The sequence below is a fragment of the Prosopis cineraria genome, unplaced genomic scaffold (genome assembly GCF_029017545.1).
Source record: "Prosopis cineraria cultivar Desert tree isolate PC_DT_omini unplaced genomic scaffold, ASM2901754v1 PC8, whole genome shotgun sequence".
NCBI lineage: Eukaryota > Viridiplantae > Streptophyta > Magnoliopsida > Fabales > Fabaceae > Prosopis > Prosopis cineraria.
The window spans coordinates 1,790,432-1,812,583 of NW_026555339.1; the positions used below are offsets into that span (position 1 = coordinate 1,790,432).

Sequence of the window (22,152 nt, forward strand, 5' to 3'; positions counted from 1 at the left end):
GTCTTCAGTGTTTGGCCATCACCCTAGTAATCTCGTTACTTAATGATCCTTATGATTCAAGGATATGGTTTTTTCATGCTGTAATCTGACTTTAGTAAATTTGAACTTTGAACCTGGCGGGGTTATAAGTTCTGAGCTAGTTTCATCTCCTTCCTTCTGTTCCTTCATTTTCGGTTTGCCAGTCTCTATGTTTCTGTCTGCAAATGAGGGGCAAATAACACTGAACAATTTCCCATCCCCATCCTCTCCTTCCCTGCTGCTTGGCTATGGTTGGCTGGCTAATTCTACCTCTCTTACATCAGCTGTGTTCACATCTATGTTGCTGTTCTCTCTCAATTTACATTTTGGTTTGTTGCCCTCTGTAAATTTTCAGGAAGTTAGTTCTATGTTATTGGAGAAGCTTGTTGCTGCAGGGATTGGGAAGCGACCTGTTATTTGTCACTCAGGTGTGCATCCATTCTTTTCTAGCTTTCTGTATACTCATTGGCGTTATTTTTTGGATGTATCTTTGACTGTTAAAGCGATTCACGCTTCACAGGATAACCATTGACTATCAAACTGACCTTTCTCTTTACCATGATGAACAAGTAGAGCTGTAAAGATAGTGCATGAAAATGACAAGAACTAAATCAAAAATACTTGGTAGATGAGGAGTTGAAAATTTTGAAGTTGTCTACAAAAGATAAGTAGAGAAAAGAAAGAACAAGTTAAAATAACTACTTTCTAAACTGCTATTAGAATTTTAGCTTATTGATAGAACATTTAATTGTCATAGTTTCAAGAATTAAGAATTAATAATTAAAATTGGAGACTTAATATATTCATTATATGTTGCAATTTCTCTCTTTTTATGTTTTAAAAAATAGTCACCTCATTCATAGACTGTATTTTATATTAATAAGACTAGTAAGAAAATACTTTTATATATATATATATTATATATATATATTCAGATTATGAATTTTAAAACCTAATGTGATGCAATGGTCCAATGTGATGCTATAGCCCATTTATTAATCTATGTAATTTATTTTCTTACTTTCCATAGAGGGAGCGGTTCAGCTAAGTATTGTTTGTATAATAAAACTTTTGGCCCTTGGATGATTTGCTATTTGCTTGAAGTCCTTTTATTCAACAAAGCCGATTGCTATAAGGTTTTTGTTCTAAATGCATTTGCTCTAAAGGTGTTGAGATCCTAATGTTGGATCAAATAGCGTTCCAATTTCATATATTTGTCTGTACGTTTCATGATTTAATATATACAGTTTTCTGTTGTTTGCAGTATGGGGGGCCTGGTTGTGAAGCAAATTCTGTATAAGGCAATGGAGGGAAATTTTGATCACCTTGTGAATAATACCATTGGAATTGTAAGTCCTGTCTCCAGTCTCCTCAATTGCATGAATGATTTCTGCTTGTGTTCACAATAACTTGTTTTAAAATCTCCTTGCAGTTTCTTTATTTTTGACGTTTGGGTTTTAGGTGTTCTATAGCTGCCCACATTTTGGTAGCAAACTCGCAGATGTACCTTGGCGAATGGGGATTGTGCTTCGTCTGCTCTATCAGTAGTATAAAGTTGCTGGCACATGTTTAACAGCAGATGTTGATTTTAAAGTTTATTTCTCATTCTGAAATTGCTGTATTTAAAATATTTTTTCAGCTCTTAATTCTTAATGTTTCATAGGTAGGTGAGCTAAGACGGGGTCTTCAAGATTAGTAGAGCTCAACGATTATATTCGTCACCTTCACAAGAAAGGGAAGCTTGAGGTGCTCAGCTTTTGTGAGGTAGTCAGTGATTTGGTTTTTTATTTAGTTGTTCTGCCTGCGTGTATTTGTTGATATGAATCGCTGATGACTCTTTACAGACCAAAGTAACTCCAATAGTTGAAGGTTATGGTGGATGGGCCTTTCGAGTGGAAATTGTCCCTATTGAATCAGCATATCCTGGTTTTGGTGAGCTGGTGGTGAGTATATTGTGAAATCCTAACTCAATTGACTAGAAGGGGGGAAAAAGAGTAATTACATAAGATTCTCTTAGTTTCTATCTTTTAAGTTTTAAGAGAAGTAGAGAGCCAGCGTTGATGACATTTCACCGTAGTGTCATGCCTGGAACATATCTATGTTACTTATAGGTAATCCTAAAACTCATTCTTAACCTGCTTGAAAAATTGCTGGAAATGTCTCCAGAGGGGCTTTCGACATTCTAGTGATGCTTGAATATTATCAGTCCCCCCCCCCCCCACAAAAAGAAAAAAAAGCCACGTGTGAAGTTCCCTTTTGGGCTTGGCTTTGACTGCCTGTGCGGTTACTAAAAAAAAGTCTTTCTAAAACTATTATTATCTGGATGGATGTCCGCATGTAACGTCCATGTACTAAAAGAATGCCGAACAACATTCACCTGCAAGTCCTGTCAAGATATGTAAAGTTTTTTAGAGCTTCAGGTGTTGACTACCACAGCATTTCCTTTGTCTAATTACATGTTATTTCAGTAGGACATGCTATAGCCACAAGATGATTAAGCCCCGATTTTTGAGATATATGAATGACATCTGGGGATGAAACAATTGTGGGCCACATATGAAAGCATTAAAATTAGCATGATAAGCAAGTATTGCACTTCGGTTAACTCATCATATTTAAGAAAGAACAGCCATAAGGTTGACAAGTAGTCATTAGTCATTATTTTTTAAAACCGAATAATTACAAATGAACTGAAGTAGAATGCATTTTCCCCAAGCCAAACTGAGTTCCTTGCATCTCTTTTTGTATCGAGATTGGATCAGGGAAACATCTGAGCTGTTAAGAGTTTTTTACTTTTGTTTATCTTGGAATTTTGAAGCAGGTTCTGGAGTCAAAGGATCATGTAAATTCCTGCAAACCTGTGAGCCGCATTGACCCTTCTTACAAGGAGACATTAGAATTCTTGCGGAAATTAAAAGTTAACTATACCTGAGACGTTTTAGATAGAGTTCCTGTAAATACTTGTACAAGCTCGAGGATTAAAGACTTGATAGCTTATACGTGCATGTTTGGGAAGCTCTAGACGTCAAACAGGCGCCTGACGCTTCAATTTTGGGATCATGAGCGGAGCAGCTTTCCTGCAAGTCTTCTATTAGATTTGGGCTTGCGAACTTGTTTATTTTCTATTACTCTCCTGTGTATTTTACCTTTAGGCAAGCTTGCTGCTAGCTCCTGGGACTTTGTATTTTACTTTCCTCTATATTACACTCCTTAATTTTTCTTCTTATTCGGTTAGTTTTCGGAATCCCGGAATTTTTTTTTTCAAATAATATTGATGCCCAGGAGAACATTTGTACCAGATCATATCATCTGCATAGATGATCAACAAAAATGATACATTTGATTCATGGTTCACGCCTTAAAGACGTACATGACAAGCGGCCAAAAAAAAAAGACGTACTAGACAAAATTGAGTGAATGCCATAAAACCTAAAAATAAATCAATATTGCCAGAATCACTCTTCCGTGGGACGATTTTCCTCCGCTTGCTGTTCGGAAACTTGAACTTTGATCTTTGGTAAAGTGAGAGATGGATATTGTTGAAGCACTGATAGAGCTTTGGCCAAACTGATGCCCTGCTCTAACTCCTTTGCAGCCCCCCTGAGCAGCTTAGCCTTGTTGCCTTTCATTCTATTCTTGATGTGTCTCTCCTCCGTACAAACTCTGATCCTATCAAGCTTTGGAATAGCCTTGAGGACATGTATTAAATATAAATAATAATCACGGTAACGTCATGTTTCTCTCATAAAATATTTATTTAATTTTACCTTATTTTCATTGAGTGCTGGCTGCTGAGGGTAAAATCTAACTTGTTTAATTTTTTAACTTAATATATATATAGTCGTGGCGGAATAGTCTATAGTATAGAATATAAAATTTATGGTAAATCACTCTCCCCGTTCTAAATTATAAAGTATATTTGAAAGAGTTTTTTTATCTCAAAATATAAGACACTTTCAATAGATTAATATTTCATTAAATATTTTAATTTTAATAATTACTCTTTCTCTCTTTACAATTAATTTTTGTTTCTTCTCTTTTTAATATATTAAATTATGAGTATTTTTGAAAGTTTAAATTTTATTTTGAAAAGATAAGGTTGTTAAGTATATTTAATGAGATTTATTGATATGTTAGATTTTATTTAAAAGTGTCTTGTAATTTAAAATGGAGGGAGTATATTATATTATTAATAAATTACCCAATTCTGCCTTTTATTTTAAATTTAAGCCAGTAAATAGATGAGTTGGGCTGCTTGACTCGCCCAATGTCGTCTAGTTGAATTGGAGATCAGGTTGACTCACCGGACGAAGGCAGATATTGGACTGATGGTGCTGGCTAGTATGGGTCCCATGATCTCATGCTATCAAAATGTTTTTACCCCTGATCACGTGGAGATTATTTCGATTGCTGTTAATTATAGTATTTTTTTAGCGGCTGAAAAAAATTTAGCTATGTTTTAAATATATTTTCAAATTATGAATAACTTGGTTGAGTTCATTGCTAATAGATGCTAGGGTATAACTACTGGAAAACGATATTTGTCTTCCATTTGAAATGCTAAGGTGCTAACCCAATCGAGCCAGACAGCACCACAGCAGGACACACAGTCGGCAATATCTGCAGTGATGTGGGTGGCGGCGAAGCTATCGTACGAGCCTCTCCTGCGAGTGCCGTTTTCATCACCTAACTATGTGCAATTGAAGGTGTCCACAATTTCAACTATGAATGTGAGGAACTTTCAGAGCTCAATTATCTGCTCTGATTCTACCAATTCCACGGCGGTTACTTCGTCCTCTCCACCGATGACGGTAAATAATGCTCCTCCGGTTCTGAAGAAGCGAAAGAGGTACAGAAAGCTTTACCCTGGGGAGAGCACAGGAATCACTGAAGAGATGAGGTTCGTCGCTATGAGACTCCGTAACATCAATGGCAAGAAACACTCTGACGACGATAATAGTTCCGACGTTGCTGACAATAGCAACAGCTTAGAAACATCCAATGGCGAAGATAATGGCAGTGAAGATGAAACGTGGCAGCCTAGTATGGAGGGATTGCTCAAGTACCTGGTTGATAGCAAGCTCATTTTTACCACCGTCGAACGTATCGTGGATGAATCCACAGACGTTTCTTGTGAGTTACTTGTTCCTGACGCCCAACTTTGATCCTTCACTTGCTCGAATTTTCCTATGCAACAACTTTGCTGCTCTAGTCCCTACTGATCTAATCAACCTGTTAGAGCGTTCATCAGTAACCAATTTATCATAGTATATTACAGACATTGTGATTTTAAATGAGCTGAAATCTTATATTAACATAACTTCTAACATGCTTTACACAAGGATTCGATGATAAATGTGTGGTGCATTATATTAGTTTAGTGAGAAAATACAAAAGTGATGGTAAATTTTAGACTGTGAACCTATAAATTACTGCTCTAGGGTACTCGATAATGATACGTTGCAAATATGATTACCTGGAGCAATTATCTCGTCTATCATTTTGTTTAGACCTACTACTAAACCTCAGGGAAATCCGTTTTTTTTATGCATGTCAGATGCCTACTTCAGGAAGAATGGGTTGGAGCGATCGGAAAGCCTGTCAAAAGATCTGGAATGGTTTGGCCGACAAGGATTTATGATTCCAGATGCCAGCTCTCCAGGGCTTTCTTATGCTAAATATCTGGAGGAACTTGCTGAGAATAATGCTCCATTATTCCTCTGTCATTTGTATATATATATTTTTTCACATCTTGCAGGTGGTCAGGTGATAGCAAGAAAGGTATGGATAAAACTCTTCCTGGATTTTTGTCTATGCGATCATTTGTCAAGTTTAGCTTGCAAATTTATGTCATTGTTGTGAATCCATGAGATTTTGGAGGTGGTCTTTTACTGACTCTAAGACCTTCTCGCAGCTTACATGTGTAATGCAAAAAATAATTGAACTTTTTACTTATTTAACTGAGACAGGTCGCAACAGAAGCAGTTCCTAGATGCCTGTTTCCACAGACATACATCCGATGCTATCGGTTACAAATCAATGTTTATTTGATTATTCCAATGTTATTACTTGGTCCAAAAACCCTGAAGTCAATCAAGACTGTATCTTTTTCTTTTATGGGAGGTTTTAATCATGGAAACACCATATGTTCATCAAGGATTTCTGTTATCATATTTTCTCTGTCATTGTGCTGCTTTTAGGTTTCTGAAAAGCTCCTGGAGGGGAAGGAGCTGGAGTTCTATAGATGGGAAGGAGATGCATCAGAATTCCTGAAAGGGGTCCGGGAGAAGCTAAATATGCTTAGCGAGGTTAACGTTTAAGATTACTTCTCATTTGGCTTTGGCATCAGTCATCAATGTTAATAATCAATGTTAAATATGCATTCTATAACTAGTCACATTTTTTATGATTTGTAAATAATGCCAGTTATTGTTCAAATTTTATGCAATGTACAAGAGTCCACCAACGACAATCAACGTAAACTTCTGTGGATATGTAGATAAGAGATGCTTTTGTTGTTGCAAGAGTCCACCAAATTTTATCTAAATGCTTTGTCTTTCTTATTCTTTATCCTGATTCTGGTTAATGCAGCATTGGACTCGAGATGAAAAAAACAGATGCTTAAAAGAAGCAACGAAGTCATTCCGGTTTCTGGGGCAGATTGTTCGTCTGATCATCTTATGAGCAGTTTTCTGATACTTCAATTAACAGCAGTGACTTGATTGTAAGATTCTAAAACTCCCTTTTTTCTCCTTTTATTTATCGTAACTGAAACTTTTAACTAATGGAGCCAAGATGAATCAAGAGGGGCAAATGTTACACTTTTCTTGCCCCCTTAAAATGACGATCGATGTAGTCTAAGAAAATGTATTTTAAATTTCGAGATTGTACAATTATTTTTAATTCTTTAAAATGAAAAACAAAGGAAATATTTTGCTTATCAATGGTGATACTGCATATCAGCTCCCAAATATCTAACAGCCGCCGATAGCCAATATGAATGGAATATATTCAGCTGCGAGCACTTCCTTTTCTAGAAAAGAAATTGAATGGTTGACTACTCTCTTTTTCGCGCGCTCAACTTTCATTCTATATTAGCTTTCTCTGTAATGCCTTGTTTCTTTGCAAACCCCCCCTTTTTTTGTAAAGGATCGATCCTGAAAAATTAATGGATCCAAGGCAGTTTATCATTGGTACATTTGAGAATTAACAAAATTCTGTACAGCCAATAGTTTGAAAAGTTATTTCACATGTTAAGATATTCTATTATCTGAAATATTTTTATATAAAGTAATTATGCGAAGAGCTTAACCTTAACACTTGAAAGATTTGTTTTTTCAATTAGTTTATATAAGGATACAATAACTTTATCCTTTTTTTTTTAAAGTAAATGTTGCAGGTGGTGGGGTTGATTAATGCACTTTGATAAATTACTACTTTACTATTATTCTCTGCAAAAACACTTTGATAATAAATCGTTTTTGATTCGTTGCACTAATTAAATTCTTATGAATTTTTAATCACCAGTGACTTGTTTAACCTGCTGCTGTACTTTTGCGTGAATGCTAATGCTGCGACCCGAGCTCAGCTCACAGATGACAATTGAAAATAACCAATTATATACAGTGCACTACATTTAAGGGCTTGAGTCCATCCCAGGCTGAAGAGAACAAGATCACTGGAGAGGCCCATTAGCTGGTGACTCTCTTCGTGTTGCCTTATCATTCTTATCCGTTCGCCCAATAACGAATTGGTCAATGATTTTAACAGTCTGTACAGGGTCCTGCTGAGCTGTGGCTGCCCTCCATTTGCTGGGATACCTTCTCAGATAGCTCAACTGCTCTGCATCTATTGGCTCCATCCCAATCAGGGTCTAGTTTCCACTCCTTTGGAACCTGCACTTGTAAAATGGCATGCCAGTTTCATAAACCGAAGAAAGCATATCAAATTCCCACCACAAACTCAAAAAAAAAAAAAAAGGAGGTAGTAAGGTAACAGAATTTAGAGCTGGTCATTATCATCGTGTTCTAGAAGCTTAAATTAGGTATCATTCACACGAGAGTGACACCAGTTAAGCAAACTGTGGCTCATTAGAAATTTCCATCTTATACACCTAGCAACTCTTGTGCATCATTCACCTAAGTTTCGAGCAATAACACTCAACTTGTGTTGCTACTAAGTCATGACCAACTCATTTCTCAAGTTTACGACAATCAGTGAGTTTACATAGCAAGGCTTCACGTTTGGGACTCTGGAGATTTACACAACCTAACTCAGCCACATGGGAATGCAATTCTTTCATCCATCAATTGGCCTTCTTCGCCAAGAGGGGTAAACAAAGTATATTGGGAGCTAGCAGCATAGAAGCGTCTTAGTAAACATGGTGCATGCTAATCTTAATCCTGTAAAATTATTAAAAGAATTGAAAATACGAGTTCAACGTCTCTCTGTTTCGTTTCTTCTAGATGGTATTGACCTAGAAGGTACCGAGTCAACGTCGCATCTTATATAAAACAGCAGGGAGAATTATGATTTTTTTACCTTATCAACCGCAAGAGTGAATGTTGGGCTCTAACGGGACAGTAAGAGCATAAAGTTGGAGTAGCAGAGATGAGAATGTTACAATGGATGTGCGGACATACACGTAAAGATAAAATTTGAAATGAGCACATACGTGAAAAAGTGAGGGTGGCACCTATTGAGGAAAAAATGATAGAAAATCGGTTGAGATGGTTTGGGCATGTACAAAGAAGACCAAGGGAGGCACCAGTGAGAAGAGTGGAACATATAACTTTGAGTCCGATTAAGAGAGATAGAGGAAGGCCTAAAAGAACACTCTTGGAAGTTGTTGAACGTGATCTCTTAATTAATAATATTTCTAAAAGCTTAATAAATGATAGAGCACAATGGCATCTTGCAATCCATGTAGCCGACCCCACCTAGTGGGATAAAAGCTTGTTGTTGTTGTTGTTGTTGTTGTTATTGTTGTTGTTGTATCAACCGCAAGAGTGAAAACTTCAAGGTCGCCATCGGAATTAATATGAAATCTTGTGAATGCCTTGTAATTAGCAATTCGTAGGGATGAGAAAGCTTCATCGAAGTGGATGTGAAGCCAATTGATGCAAACGTACAAATAGCTTCCAAACACAAACGAAACAGCTGGGGTTGATAAGACCTAAAAGTACAGGAAGACAGAAGCATAATATATCACAGTGCCTCCTCGGGAAAGTGACTCCATTCCCTTCTTGCAGATATGGTTTCGCGTGATAGCCATGACCTGAGAAAATTCACCATGAGTGTTTATATAGTGATCGAGCTCATAACAGTGATGACAATCTAGGGAACCCAGAGAATTTCCTTACTTCGGGAACATCAAATGCAGACATTAAATACTTGATACATGCTGGATAGAGTCCAAATGTCCATTGTTCTATACGAGATCGAAGGCCAGTTGGATCTGGAAAGTGCTCATTTTCCATTGATCGATACCACTGATACAAGGTGTGATAGCCTGGATAAAACGGAAGCTACTTAGTACTAAGTATCATGTTCCCCCAATAAAACTACACAGTAACTATCATAACACATGAAGCATCCAGAATTGTTTTCCATGTTTACTGTTGTAAATTCATGAGCTTAGAGTCAGAACAATATCCCAAGCCAAAAAAAAAAAAACTATATCATAGTTTGGCAATTCATTGCCCATGCACGTATATAATCGACATCAAGTTGGTGATAACATGACCCAATGGAAAAGGTTATTAACGTATTATATAAGCATTCACTATCTATAGTCTCACGAAATGCAGATGAAACATAAATAAATCAAATACACATATTATATCAACATATTTAGAAATGAGAAGGAATGCAGGTAAGCAAATTGCACCCATCTAGAACAGTAACCTTACCGGAAGTTGCCAGTAATTTATGTCTGATACAGGTTTCGACACAAAGTTCCATGAGTAACATAAGAGTAAGTGCGGCAGTTAGGTGAGCAGTGACATGAAGAACTCCAATAATTGCTCGTTTCTTCCAAGACACTTTGGGTGGAACAAAAGAATATGCTGCAACTAGCAAAATTATAGCTCCCCCTAGCGATACACAAGAGTTCTCCAAGATACATAAAATCCATTCCCCACAGTACTAAAGAAACTCCTCAATTGACTAGAAAATGAATCATCTTGCAGGATGTGATTGAGGTCACACTATAAATCAAGTCAAAGAAAACAGTCACAACTTAATGACATGTAATATCACCTATTCACCTTGTCAGATCTGCAAATATGCTGCCTCTTGCAAGACAGAAAACAAAAGAATGAGACAGACATGGCTTAAAAGCCATGATTTCTATTGGCAGCAAATGCAATGTATCTCAAAATGACAAAGAAAGAAATGGAAAAACTCACTTGGGGGAACATTGAAAAGACCAGTACAAAATATATAATTCCACCAATAACATCAAATTGCCAGTTCTTCTTACGAAATTTTAGTATATTTCCTAAAGCAATCTGCACCAAACCAAATATTTTATATAATCGTGTGCTAGAATAGAGCAGGAAAGTCGTGAGCAACTATTCAGTATTATCGTTCTACTTACCCTGCTTGAATCATCAAAGGAAGGATATGCAGCTTTGCATTCATAGGAAACCAAATCAAGCTCTTTAAATTTGCGGAAAACATGGGTTGGATGCAGAAAGGCTCCACCGCAGCCATTTACGAGTAGGTGTCGAGGATGGACTTGCCCATCTGATTTTACACAAGAATGACGCATGTAATGATGCAAGTCCCCAGCCATTCTAAGTTTACATCTTCCTCTTAAATAATCACAAATTAGGTGCGAAACATTCTGCCCAGAAACAACATTCCAGTACCAATTAAGAAGCCAACTGGGTTCATGAGTCATGATGATCACAGAGTCACCCTCTTGAACCTTAATTAGATATGATCGCATTAGGGTGTATGCTTAACCAGAGAGTTGGTCAAATAGAGGTGCAAAACAAAAAGTGGATTGTATCACAGGTCGGAGATTCAGAGACATGACCATAACTGGAGGAAAGAAAAAAGGACACGTAGGGAGGGTGACTGAGGAGGACATAATGGAGATAGTAATAGCAAAATAAACTTCATTAGCAAACTAGACATTGCAAGACAATATATATATATATATATATATGTATGTATGTATGTATGTATGTATGTATGTATGATAAGAGTAAGTGAATTCCTTGGAGGATGGGATACACAGGTGAGTCATACATTATTCTATTATTCAAAAGAATAAGAGAATTGGGGGGGGGGGGCGATGTGATCTTAAGTTAACTAGGCAATGCTAGTAGCACACCTTTTTCACACATTTCACTATATATTTCACTATCTACGTATCATTAGAACTTATAGCATATTGCATGATTCACAGGTTGCGAATAGTGCTGCTTACTATTCGATTTGATGTATGAAACTCACCATTCGATTTGTTATAAATGGGATTCAGAAGTGTATCATGGAAGTTTTCCTATGACAATAATAATAAGGGACAGAGGTGATCGTTTAATATAATTATTTATTATTTCATAATATTACTTTCAACCTGAGAAGTATTAGTATAAAAGTGTATCAAATGTAATACACTGTGTAAAGTTTAAATTTAATAAATAAATAAGGAGAGGGGTGCATGTGACTGTAACAATTAACTGGTGAAAAAGTGAATGCAAGAAACTTAAGTTTTAAAGAAATATTTTAAATTAAATAGAAGGATTATAACAAACTACCAGGAAAAAAAAAGCATAAAAGGAATTGAAATTAGAGACTTTCAATTCAAATTTAATGTCAATCTTCATTTTTATTCATGTTTCTAAAATTCTCAGTAAGCTCGAGTTATTTTTTTTAGCATTTTGAAATATTTCAAAAAGTATAGCAAAAAAAAAAAAAGAGGTCAATGATACATATGTTGGAATATGTACCCAATAAACATGTAATACATACATGTATCCTTCTTTGAAATACCAGTCCTTCTAATGCATTGACGTTTGCAAGAAAACCACTATTTTAGTAAACTGAAGTTACAGAAATTACTCCAAATTTAAATCCCTGAACCTTTCTGTCATTCTAGAAAAATTTACACACTATCACTACTTCAAACAACACATTATATAATAATAAACAGTAAGCAGAAACTATTTGCCATGAAACGTTCATGATGGATTCCATCAACATGCCAAAATAATAAAGAGAACATGGAGAATACCTTCTCCGTTATCACCTCTGAAAAGAATTTGAATTGGTATGCATCAATATCACCATGGAGTGCTAGATCAAGCCCTAAAATCCACCATCTTTTAGGAAGTTGCAAAGCAAAATAACTCTTCTTCTGGGGCATGAACCACCCACCTAACCAACTTTTATGATATATACATCTCATAAAGGTATGAAGTCCATCAATCTGTAAATCCATGAAGATTACCACATCATATTGGCATTAAATACAAAAAGGGATCTATGAAAAAGTGAAAGTATATTGACCAAAGGGAAATTCAATGATACAAAAGGGAAATTCCAGCTAAAAAAAAAGGAAGAAGAAGGCAAAAAAGAGGAAAATATGATCATTGCATGAGTTCCTTAAAATGAGGCAATTTGGAGTGGCTCAAGTCGAGGTGTACACTAACCATGATTTCCAGGAATTATAAAACACTGAGGTCCATAGTACTGCTTCAGTGCATTCCCAAAAGGTACCTGCGGTTTGTTTACAACTATCTGTTCTGGTTTATACCATGGAGGGGGTTGGAGAGCATACTCAAAAGGAATGAAAAGACGCCATTCATATGTGAATGCAGACTGGTTAGGATATCTAAAACAGAATGGGAAACAATCATTACCCAAATAAAGATATAGTCAGCATACCATAAAAAGTTCATATATATTAGAGAGGGCATAGAACTCATCTGATGCCTTAAATCCTGGACAATCAAAATCAATGCATCATTCAAAATTAAAGCACTCTCACCCTAGGATTCTAGGATGATACATTCTGTTCAAGAAAATGCCATCAGAAACTTACAGTGTAAACAATTATCTGTATTGAATATCGATACCATGACATGCTAACGATTGTCACACAAGTCATAAATTTCTCCTAGCCAATTATCTAGATTGTGCTAAGGTGATGGCAAAGCCTGAAAAAATCCAGGATGACACAGAAGGCTAAGTAACAGAAACTTTCAGAAAACGGCAATATTGGCTTTGTAAGCACAAGATCGTGGTCCTAGAATTAAACCTTGTCATTAATTTTACTATTCTAACTGCATTTGCCTTTAGAAATTTTGTATTTTAACTTGAGTTTATTTTAAGAAACTGATAAGACTCAATTGCTCTTAGTTTCAGATAGACCCACTTTTGCTGCAAAGGCTCATGAGAGGAAACTTAGGAAGATTCAAAAAAAGGGAAAGCAACTTTCTGATGGCAGGGCATTGACCTTGAAACTCCTAACGTCAAGGAGAAAGAAACAAGCAATTAGAGTTGCTATAGGCCTGAGTTGTGAGAGGGTAGTATTGTAGACTGTAAATGTTACTTTTTGGCTTATATTAGTGGTTGGAGTCTCCTAGTAGAAGTGAAGTCTATTAGAACATAAAAGAAGTTTCACATTTAAAGATTAGAAGATAGATTAGAAATATATAAGCTTAGAAAGTATCTAACAAAATGACATAAGCTCTTTTGGTGGAATATACTATCCTTAAACATACTTAATATAAAAAATCTAACATGGTATCAAAACCATTTGTTCAGGGACCAAAAAAAGACAAAAAAGATAGAAAGAAAAAAAGGAAAAAAATGAAAGATGAAACATGAAAAAGAGAGAGAGAGAGAGATTAAAAAAGAGATAGAAACGGAGGAGGAGGAGGAGGAGGAGGAGGAGAAATTTAATAGACTTGAGGCCTTTGAGACTAAAAAATGTACAAGCCCAAGCAAGAAGAAGATGATGAAAAAATAAGAGAGAGAAAAAAAGTAGTCGGGGGAATATTAGAATCTAAAAGAAGTCTCATATCTAAAGATTAGAAGATAGATTAGAAATATATAAACTTAGAAAGTATCTAACCAAATGGCTTAAACTACTTTGGTGAAATATAATATCCTTAAGCATACTTAATATAAAAAATCCAACAAAGTCATGTTTTGAAATTGAGAATGATGAGGAGAGTTTTCCCTCTCGAAAGCCAAGGTGGGGGTGGAGGAAGATTATCTTTCTTCATCATTTTACAATTTTGTGTTAATGTTTTAGTGAGTGTAGTTTCTAGTAGACTATTTCCTTTAATTGACTGTGTTTTCTTGTACTGTAACTCTCTTTCCTTCCATTGAGGAGAAGAGTGTTTTAATATTTAACATAATATTAGCATTTTATATCTTCTGTTCTACTTAAGCTCTATCTGTTTCCCAACGTTTACGTATAAGGTGCAAGAATAACACATCTTGATAACCCTGTCAAGAATCATGTCCAAGAAAATCATGTAAAAACTAAAAGGAATATAATACGATGCTTTATGAACATATCACAATAACGTTCAAGGATTGTCCAAACATAAGGACTGAAGACCTAGTCTTCATTGCTTGAATTTAGACCTACAATGATTAAAATTCAAGCTTAAACACAATATTTCTTGATCAACAACCACCATATCATCCGGTGTCAACTTACTAGTGCCAAGAACTTTAGAGAGTAACAACTGATTATATCATGTAGTCATTATTGACATAACAAATTAATTACAACAACTTATGCAAGATCACCTCCAATAAGTAGCAAATCACCACATAGCAAGGTATGCACAGAATCACCTTTCCTTAGACAAATGAAGGGCTGAGCAAGTAGTCATAAAGTCAAACCAAAAGTTATCCTTCTCATTGAAATGATCATAAAGAATATCACCTTGTCGGTCTCCATTATTAAACTTGCTCATTGCTGCCTGTTGATGAAAATAATATTTGTCACATCCAAGCAAATACGCAAATGAAAAGGAATTCTCGCAACAAGACTAGGGTTAGATGAACGCAAAGCACCCTTTTCAAATTTGAGAATAATATAACATCAATGATTAAGAGAAGGCACAATAAGCATGTTGTTGCGACACTCTTAAAGATTATGTAGATGAAGTCAACTATGAGAGAAATAAGATGTAACTAAAACTTTGACAAAGTTATAGCTCAGCTTGCTCCCAATAGAATATAATAAAGGGAGAATGATAGAGAGATTCTAAAAGGATTAATTAATTCAAGTCAAGTTTCAAGTGCTAAATTTCAGAAATTTACAACTCAATCTCTCAATTTTACAACTCCGTTATGATGAATTTACAACTTGTATTTCAAATTTTAATAGGAAAAATAATTTTCTTTTATTCTTCAACCATGTTAAAATTTGGAAAACAAGTTACAGATTTATCACAACGTAATTGTAAAATTAAAAAATTGAGTTGTAAATTTTTAAAGTTTGACACTTGAGATCAAACTTGAATTAATTGATTCTTTTAGAACCTCTTTGTCATTTTCACTATAATAAATCATGCAAGGACACATTAAATTTGAATCTAGAGACCCAGCAAGTATATAGCACTTGAAATATTTCCTTCTGACCAATTTACAAACATGACAATTTCATATTTGGAAATCAGAATTGCTTTGTTTTTTAATTTTTTTAAGCACACACATCAACCTTTTAGGCGTTGAACTTTTTTTATTCTTAAAGAAGGTGAAAGTCTTGAAACAATGTCATTGGCAATTATATATGGAATTAGTATTTGTTAAAATTAAATCCAATGCAAGAACTTTGGTAACTTAGCAAAAGCCAAAGTAAAGATTCCCAAATATTTCTATGACACAAAATATTAAACCTAATAATATTAGAACATGAAATATAATTCATTATTGACCTTAATGTCAGGTCCCACATCAGAAGGACTTGAGGAGGGTCCTGGCTATATAAGTGAGTGCGTTACACACCTCAATGAATTAGCTTTTTGAAGAGAGAGTAATGGTCCCGTGACAAAGTGGTATCAGAGTTAGACCTGAGTTTGTCCAATTGATGGGCCCTTCTGATGGGCCACCCATGACGGGGGCGTCACAAATTAGCTTAGGGGAGTTGTCAAGTCCCACATTGAAGGGACTTGGGGAGGGTCCTGATTATATAAGTAGGTGCGCTACACACCTCAATGAGCTAGCTTTTTGGGAAAAGAGTAATGGCCTCGTGACATTAAGCTATAAATTAAAATGAGATATTCTCATAATATTATGAAGATGCACAAAAAAAATACCTGCATCATACGCATATCAAAACGATCAACAAATACAGTTACTGATACCAAGAGGTCAAATACAGTTTTGAACAAGTCAGCTGATGTTCTACATCATTTAATATGGAGAGCACGTAAGCAACTCATTCGTTTACAATTCTTTAACCCCTGGAGAAGTATTAAAAAATAAAGAAGAAAAAGATAAGTGTTTAATACATACCCAGAATACCAAGGAACCATATCCAAAAAGTCAGGCTTCATTTCTTTCTTTTTCAACTTTTCATATTCTTTAACTGGCAAATGATGAGAAAGATCCCACCTGTTAATTTTTCAAAGATAAAACATAAATGTGAAGTGAAATAGTGTAAAATATACTTACATCATGTGATATAAAATTATAGTGTTGCCTACTTAAATGAGTCACTTAGTTCTTATTAAAGAAAAAATGACTCATTAGAAAGCTAACAATATAACATCAATGACACAAGTAGATAATTTATTATTTCATATATTCTCTATTAGCGCATTTTTGTAGAGAAAAGAAAAAATCACCACAGTCGTTTACTTGTTTAGTCTTTATTTAGATTATCATTGAAACTTAAAATCTCGAGCAATAATAGCAAGGCATCAAAGACAACATATAAGTAAGCAAGACATCAGCTAAAAGCTAATTGAATGAAGGGGGAACAGAGAAGCAAAATTTTTATAAAAAAAATAATAATCTTTCCTATGTACACAAAAATTACAAGAAATAACAAGCGATTGAAACCATTAAAAACTATATCCATACTTCATTGTACAGGAAATTAACCAAATTCAGCACATTATAAAATCAACTATAAACAACTACTTACCCTGTTGACCTTTCAACTACATAATTTGCAATGTAAAGTCCAATAAAGGTAGCCCAAAGTGAGTAAATGGAAGATATTTTATCCGAAGAGCTATGGCATAAGTCATTGCAAGCTAGCTAGAACAACAAAAGAGTAAGATCGCATAATGTAGGACGAACCAGTGTTGACTTGCATATATGTCATAGAAAAGCGTGTTCTGTATGTTTCATAGTATTATCAAGTACCTCGCCATAAATAACCCACTAGGACAAAAGAGGATAATCATTTGCTGATCCAACTGGTGTAAACCAGGAAGAGCAGACCTGATCCTTCAACTCATTCATCCTGAGAAAATTTTCGAGCAGTGTATTTCTCCCTTCCTGACTCCCAAAGAAAAACCAAATAGAATTTCTTCGATCAAGCAAGCTTTCTTTCAAGATGGTACGATTGCTATAGTGACTATAAAATACACAGCATGCCACACTAATCACCTGGTACCAAAAATACAACAGAACAATATTGGGGGTTATGAAAATTTAAAGGAAAAAAGGGGGAAAGAAATCCTCCAAACTTACTGCACAGTTCTGAAAAATAGTCAATATTTCTGGTCTTTTTCCAGCGACACGTGAAACAAGACCAATGTACCAGAGGCCAAGGAATAAAATGTGGAAGAATATGAGAAATAAAATAGAAGAGAGATAAATCGTCAAGAACAATGAGAGATTCATCCTCATATCAACCCTCATTGACTAAAAGCTAGGAAAATGATACACGGCTGCCACTAAGATCCAGCCTATATACCCGCAAATCATATACCAAACGATATAATTAACAATCCTGTTAGTTCCTTCTTGCAAATATAATAACATGTAACTGTTATAGTGATATCTATAATCTATTAGAGAAGGTATAAAGCAAGATGACAATAACTCAAGGAAAAGGAGGAAAACTCACCATCAACCGAAATTTGAATAGCTTGGCTGGATAGTCTTCCCTATAAATGGTGATGAAAAGAAATAAAAGAAACTAAATAGACAAGCATACATAGACCACCATTTAACATTGTTATCTAATTTCTCTACAAGAGTATGGTTGTTGTCAGATGAAATGAAGAAAAGGTAGCCCATGGCAACGGCAATAACAACATGGTGGGAATGCTCATACAGATAAGGATAAGTGTGGGTTAGAATAGTCCTAATACTCTCTATGTTAAGCGTGTCAAGAAAGCCAGCAGACTGCTTATCGAAGCTCGTTTTGATTTTTAAGATGAGATTAATTTGATTGTGTTAAAAGTATTGAAACAAAGATCGCTTCAAGAGGTAGCATTGGAATCCTCTACATGATGATGGTGAACATGATATAGAAGGACACGGAACACACCGTCGACAAGAAAATTCTCGAATCAAACAGCATTCACGCGAACAACAATGAGAAGCAAGATCAGGAAAGAGATGGAATAGCGTGAATGTGGGAGCATAAGAAAAAACCGACCAATTTACTCAGATTGTCTAGGAGGAACATAACGATAGCATATTCTTTTTTGAATCACGATCAGGACCATTGCTTCCCCAAGAAAGAAAGATCGAAGCAATGTATTTGTTAAAATTAAGCAATTAACGTCAACGGTTAGCTTCGATGTATAGCTCTAGTGATGAGAAATGAAATTTTAAGGCTTCTCGGTTCCCATCACATCTACAATGTCGCACGCTATTTTGGACCCCTACATCACTTTTCGGACCGTTAGACTGGCAATTTCCCTAACTATGGATAGTCTTGGGCCATTGCTTTAGACCAATACTGAGTAGGCACGTTTTAATATTTATTGCCTGAGTTGTGTTTTATTTTGAATATTTGTAATTACAATATAAATAAAAGCATCCATTTTTATTACTGATATAAATAATAAAAAACATTCAGTCATACAATTCCTTGACTAATATAAAAAATTATATATATTTTTAATTTAAAGCAATATATTAGGTGTTGACCTTCACCTAAGAAACTGGCGGTTAAGTATCAGCAATTTTTCGTGTTTTAAAAAAAATTAGATAATAGATCATGTGACTTAATTTTCATGAACAATAAAAAAATATTTTTAAATATTTTAAAGGAAAAACATAATTATTTTGTATTTCAGGTAAAAATAACAAACTTCATATAAATATATTTATATATAATAGAAGAATAACAAGCACTCCTCCAAACTTAATACATAAATATTTTTTAAAGTACTGCAATTTTAGGCTATTCATATCATCATTGATTTCTAAAAATATCTTTTAAAAAATAATATCAACATCATCTCTAAAACTGACAAAAACTAATTTCTCTTATATCAAAATATTCCATCCCATTATCTCAAATTTCAATCATAATTTCCCAACTAATTCACATTTTCAAATTTTAATATTCAAAATTTTGAAAAAATTTCAAGTATCATAACTTCCTCACTCCAAATCCTATTTGTAAAATTAAATTAAATTCTTGATCATGATTTAAATATTCAATTTGAATAGGCTATTTATAATTTAGATATATTGATGATTTAGTTTTTAAATTTATAACATATAATTTATTACAATTAACTTTTCTTTATCTCTGAATATTCTCACAACTTTTTTTACTTTAGAGTGTTCGACTGACAATTTCCCTAATGGTGGATGGTCTTGGGCCATCGCTTTGGACCAATGCCGAGTAGGCTTGATTTGGTATTTGTTGATTGAGCTCGTGTATTATTTTGAATATTTTTAGTTACAACATTAATAAAAATATTCATTTTTATTAATAATATAAACAATAAAAAACATACAGACTTACAATTTCCCTTATCTCAAAATATTATATCCCATGATCTCATATTTCAATCATAATTTCTCAACTAATTCACATTTTTAAATTTTAATATTAGAAGTTTTGAAAAAATTTCAAGTATCATAACTTCCTCACTCCAAATCCTATTTGTAAAATTAAATTAAATTCTGAGGTATAATTAAAATATTCAATTTGAACAGGTTATTTATAATTTAGATATATTGATGATTTAGTTTTTAAATTTATAATATAGAAGTTACTACAATCAACTTTTCTTTATCCCTAAATATTCTCACTACTTTTTACCAAAAAAAATAAATGACATCACCCTTTTTATGACCTTATCCATTAACAAAACTTCTCAATTAATTTATAATTTTAAATTTTAATTTTAAAAATCTTAAAAATTTTCAAGCATAAAAACCTCCCCACACTTTAATCCGGTTTGTGAAATTAATTTTTATTCTTAATTATAATTTAATTGTGAAATGTGACACCCCACACACACATTCCTGTGTAGGAATTTCAAGCATAAAAACCTCCCCACATCTCAACTATCTCCATTTTATTTTATATGTGTATTGCATGCGTAATGTAGAGAAGTTGGTCTAGTCTGTGCCTTTGTAACTCCTCCTCGCCAAGAAGTAAAGCAAATAACTGTCATTTAGACTTTTAAACACGTGAATCCATGAATAGAGATGATGGGCAGTTGCAACCATTTGTCTACTTTTCAAGATGTCAATGCATATTTAGAAAGGAAGTCTATATTTAATGAGAATCCAAAAGGGAAAAAGCAAAGAACAAATCATAGAAGAGGTGATATTTGATTAGTAGGTCACTTCCAATAGATAACGTGCAAAGAGGAGCCTAATTTATAATTTAAAAATCTATTGGTCTAAATATTTAGATCTTGATTGTAATTAGAAACCAATGTATATGTTCGAACCTTTCAAATGTTGTGGACTTGGCCTCTTATGTGTTTTTGTTTTTCTATGAAAGAATGCAAGCTGGTGAAATCTTTTATCATATAAATGTTATATATTTATCTATATCGATCCTAGACATGCTTATGATGCTCTAAGATGGTTTATCTCACAACTTGGACATCTTAAGTGTTTGCTCAACGAGGTTTTTATGTTTTCATGTGAACATTTAGGTTTGAGTTTATTATCTTGTGTTGTCATTGATATTTTTAATTCTAACTGCTTACTATAAATTCCAAGCTTAGTCCAATTCTCATCTCTCTCTCTCTCTCTCTCTCTCATGCTAATGCATAATTTGTAATGTTTTTCAACCTAGATATTCAATAGCAAGAAGATGACAAATAAGAGCATGTGATTCAAGATCTTTACTTTCAAAACTAGTGATTGTTAGTCTTTACATTTGATTCATCTTAGTAGTATTATCTGTTTATATTCAATATTACAATCGAGACATGTGTGTGTGAGAGTAAGATACTATTGTTAATATTTACTTTAGACTTTTGGTATCTCTTTTTAAAAATTAAAATACTATTGCTTCTAGCATTACAAGACAACAACACTTCATATTGTATGCGGGAGTTGTCTTGAGCAAGAAAGGTAAATTCAGGTATGAATTTAACCTGACTTTTAGGCACATATTCTCTTGCACATTGTTTTGATTTAATTCTCATAAGTCTTGAAGTGTTTTTTCCCCCTAACGTGATTATGGAAAATTCTATATGGTAATTTCCAATACTGTTTAGGACATGAATCTCTTATCATCTTTCATGGTTTAACTCACACATGAAATCATATAGGACCCTATTTATAGAATTATTTTTAATTGGTGAATGTAATTTATGTTATTTATTCCTTCATTCTAATAACTTCATACCCCATAATCTAATAACTTCATAACTCTGTGATCTTTTTCTAGATACAATTAGATATTTATAGTATTTAATCATATAACTATCCACACACACGACATACCAATACACACATACATAAATATATATACTTTCTAATTAATTAATGTTATTTTATAAACGTTTAGTTAGTTAGTGGGTACACACGAGTTTAAAGTATAGAGAAAAATAATACTATAAGATGTGTGAAAAAAATAATTATTGTGAAACGTGAATGGCCACGTGAATGTTAATTAGATAAAGGATCAACAGGAGATTGACCATCTTGCCCCCATTAAAAAGAAAGAAAGAAATCACGGGGACACAAGGTATAAATCAAGAC

General features: G+C 34.1%; 1 protein-coding gene, 1 long non-coding RNA gene and 1 pseudogene across 7 annotated transcripts; 2 read left to right on the forward strand and 1 right to left on the reverse strand.

Moving 5' to 3' along the window:
* Window positions 1–1,698: 1,698 nt before the first annotated feature.
* On the forward strand, window positions 1,699–3,244 carry LOC129319068 (uncharacterized). The gene is made up of 3 exons (XR_008595406.1): window positions 1,699–1,782; window positions 1,863–1,961; window positions 2,840–3,244. It is a non-coding gene; the product is annotated as an uncharacterized LOC129319068 (long non-coding RNA).
* A 1,274-nt stretch (window positions 3,245–4,518) lies between these two features.
* On the forward strand, window positions 4,519–8,197 carry LOC129317874 (probable inactive heme oxygenase 2, chloroplastic). Of its 6 annotated transcripts, none has more exons than XR_008595077.1 (6): window positions 4,519–5,151; window positions 5,576–5,799; window positions 6,219–6,326; window positions 6,610–6,742; window positions 7,607–7,716; window positions 7,798–8,197. XR_008595077.1 is itself a non-coding variant. In XM_054962285.1 (5 exons), exons 1-4 carry the CDS (start codon window positions 4,647–4,649, stop codon window positions 6,700–6,702), a joined length of 930 nt encoding a protein of 309 aa, XP_054818260.1. In that variant the 5' UTR covers window positions 4,519–4,646; the 3' UTR covers window positions 6,703–6,742; window positions 7,645–8,197. The 6 variants fall into 6 exon arrangements, 3 of the variants coding, with proteins under 3 accessions (XP_054818260.1, XP_054818261.1, XP_054818259.1); XR_008595078.1 differs by having other exon boundaries at window positions 7,645–7,716; XR_008595076.1 differs by having other exon boundaries at window positions 4,520–5,151; window positions 7,546–7,716.
* On the reverse strand, window positions 7,571–18,541 carry LOC129318309 (uncharacterized; annotated as a pseudogene).
* Between the last annotated feature and the right edge of the window lie 3,611 nt (window positions 18,542–22,152).

Excerpts from the sequence above, each read along its gene's own strand:
- LOC129317874 (XM_054962285.1), top strand. The coding sequence starts at position 4,647 with ATGTGGGTGGCGGCGAAGCTATCGTACGAGCCTCTCCTGCGAGTGCCG. Across the intron at positions 5,152-5,575 it reads TGAATCCACAGACGTTTCTT|ATGCCTACTTCAGGAAGAAT; the intron begins GTGAGTTACTTG and ends TATGCATGTCAG. Across the intron at positions 6,327-6,609 it reads AGCTAAATATGCTTAGCGAG|CATTGGACTCGAGATGAAAA; the intron begins GTTAACGTTTAA and ends TGGTTAATGCAG.